Source organism: Brienomyrus brachyistius, chromosome 10 (genome assembly GCF_023856365.1).
Source record: "Brienomyrus brachyistius isolate T26 chromosome 10, BBRACH_0.4, whole genome shotgun sequence".
Lineage (NCBI taxonomy): Eukaryota > Metazoa > Chordata > Actinopteri > Osteoglossiformes > Mormyridae > Brienomyrus > Brienomyrus brachyistius.
In genome coordinates this window covers 20397625-20411345 of record NC_064542.1, presented here as the reverse complement: position 1 = coordinate 20411345, position 13721 = coordinate 20397625, and the positions used below count along the sequence as shown (strand labels likewise).

Sequence of the window (13721 nt, the reverse complement as noted above, 5' to 3'; positions counted from 1 at the left end):
CATATCGGAGGGGACCCTCTCTTTGTGCGTCACAGAGGCGTCCGCGGCGGCCTGACCTCCGCGAACCGGCTGCTTCCTCTTTTTCAGTTTTCATGGCGATAAGGAGTGGGGGGACTGTGCAAACTCGCTCACGCTGTCTTGGCACGACCGAAAGACGCTGCAGGTAAATAGCCTGCCGGGATCGCTCAGTGCAGTTGCGGAGGGGTGCCGTGGAAAGCGATTACACGTTTGCGCTGTATTTTAGGGCGAAAAAAGTGACTTTTACGCTACTCTTATCTGCCTGCGAAGATCTACATAGGCTTCCTCTGCTTGTTTGTCTGTGCCCCCCCGCTCCACCACACGCAGCGCTGCGCGGACAGTATTAACCCTCGCTTGTGATCTCCGCTCGATATCACGCCGCGTTTCCTGCGTTGTGCTAATACATGGCTTTTAACATTTAAATGTTAAACAGTGCTGTCTGCGAGCGGCTAGCCGGAAAAAACGGTAGACACAGGCGGCTTTCACTGTCTAGAAAGCTGACATTTTTGCAGTAAAAGTACTGAGCAGTGTAACTGATAACCTACAGAACTATTTTTACTTGTATCTGTTTTTTTTGCAAATCTGATCGTGGAGTTTTTCAAATTCAGTATCCATGTATAATTGATCTAAAATATACCGCAGGTAAATAGCTTGTCGAGATCGCCTAGTGCCGTATAATTGATCTAAATTATACATATGTACATTTATCCAGTGTGAAAATTAATGACAACTCGATATGCCTAAGTTGTGAGTGATGTTTTAGAAAGTAATTCCTCCTGATTTCCTTCTATAATCTTCAATTTCGCTATGCTCGTCTGTCATTGGCTCCGGTTATGACGTATCGTGCCTTTACCGGAGCCCCGCCCCCTGCGACGTGCCCGCCGCCGTCGCCTGGAGACCGCGCGGGTGTTCGCGAGTTCTGCTAGAAAGTCCGCTCGATGTATTTCAGCGTCCGCTTTGCTGTTACTGTACTTAGTTTTGTCATTCGTTCTCTCTAGTTCTTAACCGCCGTCCGCTTACAACCAATACCAGCTTGCTTTGTAATGTATTGTTTCTCTCGCCTGCCTTGTAAGGTGTAGTGTTTGTTCGTATTTTGCCTCGTCGTTTATGGCTACATGCACAAGTTTTTGAGCTACTAAAACTGGAAGAATTTTCGTTTCTGCTGCATTTGGTTTTTATTTCTGTGTGCAAAACATAAGTAACAATTTCATATTATTTGTGAGCAATATGTGTTTTTTTTTTTTCGCTGACCTGAAACTTTTTATGAAATAAGCAATAAATCACATACGTAATGCCGTACGGAACATGGGAAAGGTGTCAGGCGTTAATTTTTTTGGCTTTATGGTTATGACGCGTTTTCGTGGCGTCATTGTACGTCTCCACGGACCAACGCTGCGAATTTGTGTCCGCGCAGCTCTGGACATACTGCGCATGATCGATTCGCTAGTGTCCACTTTAAATACCAACATGGATGCTTTTGACGAGCACTAGGGTGGTTTCCAAACACTACAGAATATTTACAAGGTAATAAAACTGTTATATACATGTAAAGGCGTGTGTATGTGAGTGCAGACTTGTCTCGAATTGAAAATCTCACGCCAGCCAGCTGACCCAAGTTGGCAGCCTTACGAGCTGCTTCTGAATTTGTAAAACATAGAGAGAGGGACGTGCACTTCACTGTTGTGGTACGTGTGCAGGGAATATCAGAATAATAATTTGTATTATCATTAAGGAAAATATAAATACAACACGTTATGTGCATATCATATGCAAAGACGTATGAAGGTTTCCGTGTACGCATATGTAGAGTGGATACTCGAGTGTTGCGCTTTTACTGAGACATATGAACCAACCTATGAGGCCTATTCATGCTTCACTTTTCCGCGTGCGCTTTCAGTTGCGGACGAGGGGACGTGACGTAATATTCGTCATCTGGGGTTGGCTGCGAACAACTGCGGTCGGTGCGCGTTAGCCCAAATTTTTATGTTTAGCGGAAACCTTGCCCGTCGACTGCGCATGTGCAAGACTAGGTATATCCAGTAGGTGGCATGTATGTAAACTTTGTCCTATCAATTTGTTCAGCTCACAACAATAAATATCAATAGCTCTGGAAACCTCATCTATATTTGTTAACAGACATTAAACAAACTGTGAGGGACAGTGCTCACCATATTACTCTTATAAATGTGTTTTTATACATATTTTTTAATAATGGCATTATGTCAGTTCACGATCAGTAACTGTAAACAAGACAGCTGGGCTATGGAACGTGAAATGCATACACAGATGTTATTTTGGCTTACCCATATCGACACGCTGCAGCAAATAGCAAGTGGTTAAGTGTAGTGGAATCACAAAACGATTTCAAAAAGTATTTCCCACCCTGACCTCTTAGGGGCAGCATATATTCCACCTATGTCACGATTTTTAATGATTTCTTCCCAAAATCATATTTTATCTCAAGAATCTAATAGCACTTTCATTAAAAAACGTAACCAGGCAGAGGTAAATATTAATCATATTTACTGTCCAAATTATTTGTGAGACAAAGCCAACATCAGTTAAGTAGTTTTACAAGAGAAAGTTAGACTTAACTTGCGGTTATAAACCGTATCGCATCCTGCTTTTTGCGTAAGCTTCATTCACGCCTAGGACACGACATCTGCCCTCTGCTGGTCTGGAGGAATGTCATTGCAGTACGCGAGCGCCGACCACAACCCTCTGCATTCACAGTATGAACATAGGCTGCCGCGTGGACGACTGTCTCCAAACCAAAGTATGAACTAGGCTTTAGACTGGCAGTGAACCGAACATAAGCTAGGGAGAGCAAACGTGCACGCCAGCAAACGTGCACGCCAGCAAATGTGCATAATCAGAAGATCGCCTTGTATCCGGCATCCATTGTAATTTTTTTTTATTCTTTTTTTTTTTTTTTTTTTTTGTTCGTTTGGTTATTATGGTCAATTTTAGTGCATCTTAGCACATTGAACTCCATACTCTTGGGTAGCTTGTGTTTTTGCGTTTATCCACAGGGATCTCTGATGAGTAGGTGAGGGGGAGAGGCGAGTGAGTTTGCAAGACAGAAGGACACTGCTGTGGAGACCTTAATCCTCCTGGTAAGTGGGAAGGATGAGCAGAACCCTGCTTGCGCTAAAACCCGCCAACACCGGCTTCCTAATGCCTTGGATCTTCCTGCTCACCCTTCCTCCTATTTACTGCCGCATAGGATCCTGTAGACAGAACTAAGGTTTGACTTATGTGTGTTGTCCTTGTTTCCGTGGCAGAACTTGAGTCTGTGTGCGCTGCTGTGCTGCGTGGTTCTGCTGTGTCTCCCTGCCCTGGCCCAGGCGACGAGTGCCGGTCGATGGCTATGATGGACAAACTCAAAGTCAAGCGACAGAGACTGGACCGCATCTGTGAAGGTTAGTGTCAGAACGATCCCAGCAGGTTACTGGGGATGGAAATGTACATGGCTGTACTGGCCTTATTTTTCTAATACTGGAAATATTGCATAGAATTTGCTTCAGTCAAGTGTACAAAGATCGATTGTGTACCTTTTCTTAATTTTAAGTTCACCAAGTCAGTAGCTTTACATTAATATTTTTCCAATAAGGTCACTTTAGAGCTGACAGGATTATTTTCCCAAAATGTACATCTTCCTGTCAGAGTGTGAGGCCACCTAGGACCCTCCTGTGTAAGTTCATGCTGTCAGGTTGACTGGAATCCCACCCGGTAGTATTTCGTTGTTCAGCATAACCCCACATTCCTGTTTGGGAAATGGAAAACCATGTCAGTACCAAATCTCCCATGACAGTCGATGCCATTGAATAAACTAAACCTCCTTGAGTATTTCTCTTAATAGTAAAATGTGTGTCATGCGGTAAACATCCCCATAAACATGCCGGGTGGAGAACCTCCCAGCCACGTCTGAAATTGGTTAAAACGGCAGTGAAGTAGCTTCAGCATTATGCTCTTGTAAAAATGGTGCATGCTGTTGATATTAATTTATTATTATTATTATTATTATTATTATTATTATTATTATTAGTAGTAGTAGTAGTTGTGTGTCACATTGTGATATTTTGTTAGTTACCTTTGATGTTAAGTCTTTCATATCTGTTTAGCTGCTGTCACAGAGGCACGGTGACACTGTACTCGCACCTCTATTGGTGGCGGTTTTTGATTTCTGTCCTGGCTTTGTGTGCGGAGGTTCAGTGTGTCTCTAGGTGCATAAGGACCTCCTGCTTCTGCTCCGTCAGCATGCTTAGATGCCAGATCATCTCTAAACTGCCCGTAGTGTAGGGCTGCATTTTATTGCGTTGCAATTATGTGGCACGTGTGCAGTAATCACCAGGGCTTTCGATGACAGATGTAAACATTTGACCGGATGCTGGCTTTACCATACGGACGTTTACTAACGGCCAAAATTCGTTAAGCAGATTAGCAGTATGCCTAAAATATTTATTAGGGGCGTATTATGACACCCAGAACTTGGATATCTGTGTACATTCCTTATGTTTAAAGAGCTACAAAGAGCATCTCCACGACCGTAATGTTTTTCTACCTGGTTTATCTGCAATGTCTCCTCTTTCAGAAGATGTAATAGCTGTTGAGCTGTCCCTTTCTTCCCCACCGCTTCTGTGATTTACCGACATGGGAGCATGTGGGATGTTCTCGCTTACCATATTTACTAAACGCTGGCATACGTGTAATTTATACAGATTGCTAACTTCTGGATGTCACAGTACACCATTCTTTCACATTTCAGGTGTGCTATTAATCTGCCTTTCAGAAGTAAACACCCATATAGTTGTGAAAAGTCCGCTGACAGCCTGGCTAACGACTGAATTTGCAAGAAAAAAACAAAAGATTGATGGCTTCTGCCCTGAGGGAACTGCTTCCTTGTTCTAGGTACAAAATGTCAGAAGGCCGTTCGCAGGCTGGTTTTACTGTTGTCATCTCAAGTTGTTCTACTGTTGGGTAATTTAACAAGAAGGGCATGCTGTCTAGTCTTGTTGTCCCCACCTGGCTGTGTACAGCACCTTGAAGACAGAATTTTCGCCGTGAGCCACAGGCCTGAATGCCCCTGGTGTGGAGGAGCGTGTCAGCAGGCATTCCTGATCAGCCTTCTGTTGTGGCAGCTAGAGCTGCCTGCAAATGTCCGGTGTATTATGTGATGTATGTATTTTCACTGTCGTCATGAGTGCGTCTTTGTGGGTGTGTCGGTCATTCTCAGTGTGAAGCGTTTCCTGTCAAGTGAAATAGTATCGCGACGACGGCTTTTACTCCTGAAGAAAGATTCCTGAAGAAAAATACTGATGTTAGTTGTGTGCAGACTTAAGCCTGAAAGGACTTTGAGGGACCGAGAACATGCTGCTGTAGCCTGAGCAGGAGTGGGGGTCGTTTTGAGGCATCTGGCCTCGACGCGACTGTGCAACCATGTCTGAGATCCGTCACGAGAGGTCGTCCAGGTCACACCGCACGCGACAGACTCTTACAGGACACCGTCAGGACCAGTCTAAAACCGTCCCCATCAAACTTACGACGGAGCCCGCGTGGGTTGTTTTGGGGGGGACTGCTGACAGATTCTGCACAGTGCAGGTATTCCAACCTGGCGGAAGACTGCCTCAGGAAGATCCCATCTGCAGCACCTGCCAACTGTTGCCATAGGCAGTTTAATTTCATCACCTCTTAATTTGTCTAACTGCTATTGCATAAATTGTCTTGTCTGCTCAAAACTGAGTGGATGGTTGAGAAGAGAAAAAAAAAGTCGCCTAGCTAGATACATGGAAAGGACCGATCATAACTGTGTGAAATTTTCACCAGTGCCTTTTCATAGCTGGTTTTTCTACAGTTGAAGTGTTTCCTTCTCTCTGACTTGGATAGAACGCGCCAGGCATTTGCTGAGTATCTCCTCTGAGCTGAGGAAGCAAGCTGTTTTAAAATTAGACGGCTTGGCTAGGTTGTACTTTGCTCCTGTAAACATCAGTCTCCATTATCGAGGGTATTCAGCATCTTGTCATAAAATGCTGAGGGGGTGTTTTTCGCTGCTTCCTGTCGGGAAAATATCGGCTGCCTCCCCAACGGGTTTCGCATCTGTGTTGGGCTTGGATGCTTTCCGGTGATGGTCCGGGGGCTCTTTGCAGAGGGAAGCGGAGCTGTGGAGCATGAGATGGCGGCTTCCCATAACCCGCTTGCTGAAATACGCAGGAAGCGCAGGGCCGTCTGTGCAGCCCGTGTGCCTCTCAAAGTCAACCAAAGGCGGCCGGTCAAATGTTGGGGCTTAATGCTTTTGAGCGGGCGGTTAAGGTATTAAGAGCAAGATAAGAAAGTAGAATGATAAGACAAGTAATAGGATCCCGAAATACTGAGAAGGGATTATTGATTTTGAAGGTGCTGTAATATTAAAGGGAGATTTACATGTACTCGTGCTCACATTGGATCAGAGACAGTGGAAGCCGTAGGCTGAGTTCCCAGCGGGTGGGTGTAATTGAGCCTTTGTCCAAGTTCTAAATGGACCCCCAGAACTGTGATCCTGGGAGCAGTAAGGTGGGACGCAGTCCTTCCAATCTGTGGGCGGGATCACTGCAATTTCTCTATCTGAGATATGGGGTACCAGACAAGAGGTCAGTGTTTGAGGGGACACAACCACTGCAGTTTGGGGGAGAGCTGTATCCGTTCGGAAATGTGGGTGTGTGAGAGTGATTGGGCACCACTGGGCTGACTGGAATTTTTCTTGAACTTTCCATCCTCATCATCAGCCTCAAGGAATGCCAGTCTTTGGTCGGGATTTTCCAGTTACCTCAAATTACTCTGATTTGTGTTTTTGAACCTTTTCTTGGGTTTACATACTTCATGGATCAGCTTCTGTAAAATGACAAATATTTGCAGGCTGAGTTACCCTGACATGCTGAGTGACTGGACAGCTCAGGACAGGGTCCACACCAGCTGCCCAGTGTAACCCCAGTGGTCTTTTTCAGAAATGACAGTGGGGAAGCTGCCTCCTGTTTCTGGCCCTTAGCTCTGCCCATGTATGTTAATGTGGTTAGTGCTAGTTGGCTGATGCTGAAGGACCTCGGTCTGTGATTGGAGGCAGGCTGCGAGGGGAGGGGCTGGGCATGTGTGGCAGCCGGTATTATGCCTGACGAGATCAGTGCGCCACTGTGTGTGACAAGGGAGGGAGAGATTGTGAGGGATTGAGAGAGAGAGAGAGAGAGAGAGAGAGCGTGTGGACGGCCGGCTGGGAGACTCGAGCATGCAAGGTTAGAGTTTTTGTACAAAATAGCTTTTGTCTGTGAATCTGACTGTTATGATGAGGGGTGGGGTGGGAGTGTATGTGCTGTGTTGGACATTCTGCATGCCCTCTGAGCCTTTGAGTGTGTGTACGTGAGGGCGGCCGCAGACAGCGCACGGCACTGCAGCGCACTGAATGTGGCAGTGCCCCTCCCCCTCCCATCCTCCCTGTGCCCTTCGCCGTGAGCAGGAGACCCCGGGGGGGGGGGGGGGTCCTCTGAATGACTGCTGAATGAATGGCATTGTGTGAGGCCCCGCCCGTGCTGATTGGCTGTTGCGCACACGCACAGTGAAGTAGCTGGCGCCTTTGTGCACGTGTGGCGGGCCGAGCCGCGGTGGCCCTGCTCCGGGCCGCTTTCCGAGTCGCGCCGGGCTACAGCGGATTGTAAACGGGTTCTGTTTTAACCTGCCGCCTCTGAATCATTCTGGGTGGGGTGTCTGGAAGCCACCGAGCCTTCATTGTGTGAATCTGCCTTGGGGAGGGGGGGAGGTTGTTCAGATCGATGCGGTTTCAGCAACATGCCCACCCCCCACCCCAGTGACAGTTTCTGACGTACAGTTTGTGTTCGCTGTGTTCATATGCATAAACGTGCTTTGGGTGTTTGTCCTGCTCTTTGTGCTGCCGCTTTCCATTCCCGCCCCGGTGTCTCGTCCCCCTCCCCCTACAGTTTCTGAACACCTGTCACCAGACTCCTGTCAGCCCTCTGGGCGGCTGTATGCTTCTCGCTGCCTGTGTGTTTTTCTGTGTGGTTTATGATGCAACCAACCAATGCCGTCTGATTCTGGGTGTTTATTTTCGTGTAGGTTGCAGGGAAACGGGTCCAAGATGGACTGAGAAGGATGAGGAAGCTTTTATAGCAAAGACAAAAGTGCTGTCAGTCTGCCCGTTGTTAAACTTCTCCCTGTCCATCATGCCTTTAACCTTTAACCTGCATTCATAGTTTCTTGGGATCAATTTGTTGGGGTGTTTGTGTCCTGAATTGCTGTATAAAAGGACTGATTAGCATTAGCACAAAGGCAGGCTTTCAAACAGAACATGAACAGCACAACATGGAGTGAATATCCTGACTGTGCTAAGTGTCTTACCACCAGCACCCCCTGCAGGTCTGTGCTGCAAGTGCACCAGATGTGCATGTATGTGCTTGTGATGGTACGGCGCCCGGGTCAGTTGTTCCCTTGGTGTGTGAAGCTTTTCTCATTAGACTTGTGCTTTCTCTGCCCACACCTGGGAGGGGGGGTTGTGAGGGGTCAGAGAGGCCTTTAGTTACAGCTCAGCGGTGAGTAGGGGTAGGATGGTGTTGGCTTTGCACAGGCTTACAACAGGCAAGGGATTGTCATGTCTCCCCTCACATTCTGAGATGTCCCTGGCACTGGGTGGGGTGGATGGGAAGGGTTGGCAGTGTGTGGGGGGAGGGGTGGGGGGAGCAGCTGTCACGTTTGGGGGGGCTGCTGACCAGTTGGCTGCTTCTTAGGACAAAGGGGTGTGTGTGTGTGTGTGTGTGTGTGTGTGTGTGTGTGTGTGTGTGTGTGTGTGTGTGTGTGTGTGTGTGTGTGTGTGTGTGTGTGTGTGTGTGTGTGTGTGTGTGAGATAGAGAGAGTGGTCAGCCCCGCAGAGGGCCCATCTGATCACTGTTCACAAGCTTTATTTTCTATAAATGGCGAGCTGGGTGGGACAGACACCGGCTGCCTTTAATCTCTGTGCTCCATGTCTGCCGTCGCCACCTTGTGGCCTACTGGCGCCTGTCATTCGGCTTGCTGGCATGCCTTCTGTCACGAAGTGATCGTTAATGTCACGGCGAGTCTCAGTGGGCCGACACATTAGTACAACCCAGCCGCTCGCTGGAGGATGTATGGTTTGGTGCACAAGGATCTAGATTAAACTCAGCACACACAGATATTGTATGTTAAGGGTGTTGGTGATGATGTGTCGTCCTGGTAAAATGTACCTCTCCTTCCCCAGGCATCCGCCCCCCCATTTTGAACGGGCCGATGCACCCGCGCCCCCTGGTGGCCCTGCTCGATGGGCGTGACTGCACGGTGGAGATGCCCATCCTCAAGGATGTGGCCACAGTGGCATTCTGTGATGCCCAATCTACCCAGGAGATCCACGAGAAGGTATGCGTGTGTGTGCGCGTGTGTGTGTGTGCGTGTGTGTGTGCGTGTGTGTGTGTGTGTGTGTGTGTGCGTGTGTGTGTGCGTGTGTGTGTGCGCGTGTGTGTGTGTGTGTGTGCGTGTGTGTGCGCGTGTGTGTGTGTGTGTGTGCGTGTGTGTGCGCGTGTGCTGTTGGCATCCCCTCAGCGAGGGGGTGAATGTGCATGCTTTGCTACTGATAGCGGATGAAGGGCAGCATGATCCGGGCATGCATGTGCAGTTGTGCGGCTAAAGGAGGACTTCAGACTGCTGAGGCAATATGCAGTTGCCGCTTCATACAGATGTGGCCCGTTTGCCGTGCCGCGTCAGCACTGAGCCCCTGTCTGGCCGGCAGGTGCTGAACGAGGCAGTGGGTGCCCTGCTCTATCACACCATCACGCTGTCCCGGGACGACCTGGAGAAGTTCAAAGGCCTCAGGATCATCGTCCGCATCGGGAGCGGCTTCGACAACGTGGACGTCAAGGCCGCCGCCGAGCTTGGTGGGTAATGGCTGTGCATCCGCGTCCTCCTGCTCCCCCCCCCCCCCCCCTTCCCAATCCTCACCCGCCCGCCCTTCTCCCCGGCCCCAGGAATCGCAGTGTGCAACGTGCCGTCGGCATCCGTGGAGGAGACGGCCGACACCGCGCTCTGCCTGGTGCTGAACCTGTACCGACGCGTCACCTGGATGCACCAGGCTCTGCGCGAGGGCACGCGCGCCTCTAGTGTGGAGCAGATCCGCGAGGTGGCCGGGGGTGCCGCCCGCATCCGCGGAGAGACCCTGGGCATCATCGGGCTGGGTGAGTCCGGGGTGGGGCGGAGCGAGGGGCGGGCCGGTGTCTCTGTCGCACTCTGCAGTTAAAGCCCCAAGCTCACCCCCGCTACTGCGGACCCCCGCAGGTCGTATCGGCCAGGCGGTGGCACTGCGGGCAAAGGCGTTCGGCTTCGGTGTGATCTTTTACGACCCGTACCTGCCGGATGGCGTGGAGCGCTCACTGGGGCTCCAGCGCATGGCCACGCTGCAGGACCTGCTCATGCACTCGGACTGCGTGTCGCTGCACTGCAGCCTCAACGAGCACAACCACCACCTGATCAACGACTTCACCATCAAGCAGGTCCCCCGCCTCAGCATCCGCCATCATGCCCGTGTTGTCACGAAGCCGTCTGGCGTGTTTCTCCAGCTGACGGACCATGTGACCGTGTCCTCCTCCGTAGATGCGGCAGGGCGCCTTCCTGGTGAACACGGCAAGGGGGGGACTGGTGGACGAGAAGGCGCTGGCTCAGGCACTGAAGGAAGGCCGTATCAGAGGGGCCGCTCTGGATGTGCACGAGACCGAGCCGTTCAGGTCCGCCAGTGATCACGCTCATGCACTCGCATGCACACTGAGTGCAAATCACCGATTAAACTCGTCAAATGTCCTTCCTGAAATTTGGGCTGGCCACTACCAGGAGACCTTACCCCCACGTTCCCTGTACTCCCAGCTTCTCACAGGGCGCCCTGAAAGATGCCCCTAATCTCATCTGCACCCCCCACACGTCCTGGTACAGCGAGCAGGCCTCCATCGAGGCTCGTGAAGAAGCAGCCAGGGAGGTGCGACGTGCCATCACCGGTGAGTTGGGGGGAGGGGACTAGCATACTAAATGGGATGGATTACCAGCGGTGATCGGAGAAATCTGGCTCTGACACTTTGTGAATAGGAGTTCAGCCTTTGGCGATGCTGTGGGTGGCGGCAGGTTCCATGATAGTGCCGTCAGTCTCTCTGTCTCCTTCCAGGTCGCATCCCTGACAACCTGAAGAACTGCGTCAACAAAGAGTACCTGATGGCAGCCTCTCAGTGGCCCGGCGTGGAGGCCACAGCTATGCACCCGGAGCTGAACGGTGGCGGCTACAGGTGAAGCATCTGGGGGAGGGGGTGTGGCTGGGGTGGCCCGTCTGAGGGGCCGGAGAGCTGACTGCCATTCCCGGGTCTCTGCAGGTTCCCCGCAGGGCTCATCGGTGTGACTGCTGGCAGCCTGCCCGGGGCGGGGCCGGGCGTGGAGGGCATCGTGTCCAGCTCGCTACCCCTCGCCCACGGCATCGCGCCCATCTCACATCCCCCACACACCCCATCGCCGGGCCAGCCCTCAAAGGCGGAAGGGGACAGAGACATGCCCACCGATCAATAGCCCCCCCAGCACATTCCGCGCCCCCCTCCCCCTTCTCCCTGTTCACCATCCTGCAAGCACGTGGACGCCGGTGTCCATGACGCGGTCCGCCCAGTCCGCCCAGTCCGCCGAACAAAAACAGCCAGCAAGAGAGCTGTGCTCCCAATCTCATCCCTACCCTGCACCTTCTTCTTAAGGGTCCTGTTTTTTTCTTTTGTTCTGTTTAAGCTGGAGATTTTCCCCCCGTGGTCGTAGGAGGTGTTTGTATTTCTTTTGTCTTGCTTTTGTTGGCTGTGGGCTTTGAAGCGTAATGGAGGCTCTCTGTGATGAAGTCGAGGGGCCCTTCCTCCAAAGGCCTGCCTTCCGTCTGCCGAATTTCACACAGGGCTCCTGCGCCTGCCAACCCGCAATGCCGCCCCCCCCCGCCCCCCCCTGCCCGCAGGAAGGGCCTCAGAGGGCGCTGAAGCTGTCGGCATTACCACAGGAAGGAGCCTCCTTGGACTGATTCTGCTTCCTGTTGGTTATAGATCCGCTGTTCGCTCTTTACGCGGCTGCCTGCGCACTGCGTCACATGTGACCGGGTGCGTTTCCCTGACACAATGCAGCCCCGCCCCCTGGACACGCCCCAGCCAGCTCCTTCAGTTGTCGCGCTCTGGCTGGTACCCCACACACGGACCTGCTCCCCATCTCCACTCTTTCAGGCAAAGTCAATAACCTAGAGTCTCTCTTCCCTTCTCCCAAACCGAGTGGCACTTATCCAGCGTCTCTGACTACCTGCACCGTCCCTCCCAAGTTGCCAACCGCTACCTGTCTGAGGTGGTGTTTGGGGACAGCAGGGGGGGCCCATGTCTCAGCCCGTATGTGCCAGGAATGCCGCAGTGCAGCTTTCATCCACTAGGTGTAATGCATGCAGCTGTGTCCTGGTGAGCGCCTGTCGGCGACCCCCAGAACCTCGGATCTTCACCTGCCTCTTGCCTTGGTGACTGACGTGGTCTCTCTGAATTCCTTGACTCTTAACTGTGAACACTGTTTCTTGGCAAGGGAATACCTTTCTAGTACCTCAGCAACAGATATTGAATGTACCCTCAGATCTTTGTGCACAGTTTTTAGTTTAATTACCAGATATTAAGGGAAATGCCAGTTCAAGTTGTAACTTTACAAGAATAAGAACAGTTGACTTTTGGATACAGGCTTCGTTTTCCTTTCTATCTTTCCTTCTTCCGTTACCAGCCGATCAGTCATGTCGGGCACCACCCTGCCCTTCCCCCACAACCCTGCCAGTGTTCCTCCCCGTTCCCACAGGGTGGGTGCCGCTCATGCGATGCACTGGAGGAATGTGTCAGAATTTCAGTCCGTTATCCTTTAGTTGACTTCAGTAGATTTCTGAAGAAAATTGGCATTATTTAACAGACAAGGTGGATCATCACTATCTATCATGATCCAGAGGAAAGCTATGATCCAAGATGGCGTGGCCAGCAATTCCGGTATGTTCCCTGGGACTTGGGGTCTCTTGCTCTGGGTTTGTAGCCGTGTTAGGCTGAGCCTGGCTTGAGGAGGAGAATCAGGGGCTGTCATTGGGGGTGAGACTTGGTGACCAGCTCTTCTGTCATACATCTGTCCTGCCCCATTTATCTTTGACACACGTGTCCAGTAATGCATGAGACTCCTGTATTATCTGCACTCATCCATTTGTTTTGATGCATGTAACGTTCACCTGCTGACAAAGGCAAAGGTAAACCGACGTGTCGTCCATAACACACCGGATCCGTCTGAAATCAGTGCATCCTTAGTACTTTGTTTCCTATTGCTTTCTCATTTGTACCTGAAATGTAAACACTTTTGGAGCTGTTACCGCGGAAACCTGCCCACGTCCTCAGAGGCAGGCCTATTTCCCAGCTGCCCGTGATGACTCGCCCTGCGGCCATGTGGAGGTGGGCGGTGCCCGGCCCAGAGCGGACAGGCAGTCAGGCCCTGCCCAGTCTCGGCTGTGTGCAAGGTTTGGGGTGTAGGGGCTAGATCTGCATTGCGCCCCCCCCCAAGTACTCGCCACAAGCTGTTTAATGTAGGGGGCAAATTGAATAAAATGAAAGTAAAAAACTGCAGTTGGCAGCCGTGGGGCTTCCCCCGCCCCCCCCCTC

The 13721-nt window shown here is 51.0% G+C and overlaps 1 protein-coding gene across 3 annotated transcripts; it reads left to right on the top strand.

Moving 5' to 3' along the window:
* Window positions 1–10: 10 nt before the first annotated feature.
* On the top strand, window positions 11–12768 carry ctbp1 (C-terminal binding protein 1). 3 transcript variants are annotated; one of them, XM_049027681.1, is made up of 11 exons: window positions 11–163; window positions 3051–3134; window positions 3303–3440; window positions 9272–9426; window positions 9797–9941; window positions 10032–10238; window positions 10339–10553; window positions 10654–10784; window positions 10921–11048; window positions 11213–11330; window positions 11415–12768. In XM_049027681.1, exons 3-11 carry the CDS (start codon window positions 3383–3385, stop codon window positions 11602–11604), a joined length of 1347 nt encoding a protein of 448 aa, XP_048883638.1. In that variant the 5' UTR covers window positions 11–163; window positions 3051–3134; window positions 3303–3382; the 3' UTR covers window positions 11605–12768. The 3 variants fall into 3 exon arrangements, with proteins under 3 accessions (XP_048883638.1, XP_048883639.1, XP_048883640.1); XM_049027682.1 differs by lacking the exon at window positions 11–163 and adding an exon at window positions 590–1542; XM_049027683.1 differs by lacking the exons at window positions 11–163; window positions 3051–3134; window positions 3303–3440 and adding an exon at window positions 7103–7280.
* Window positions 12769–13721: the final 953 nt, after the last annotated feature.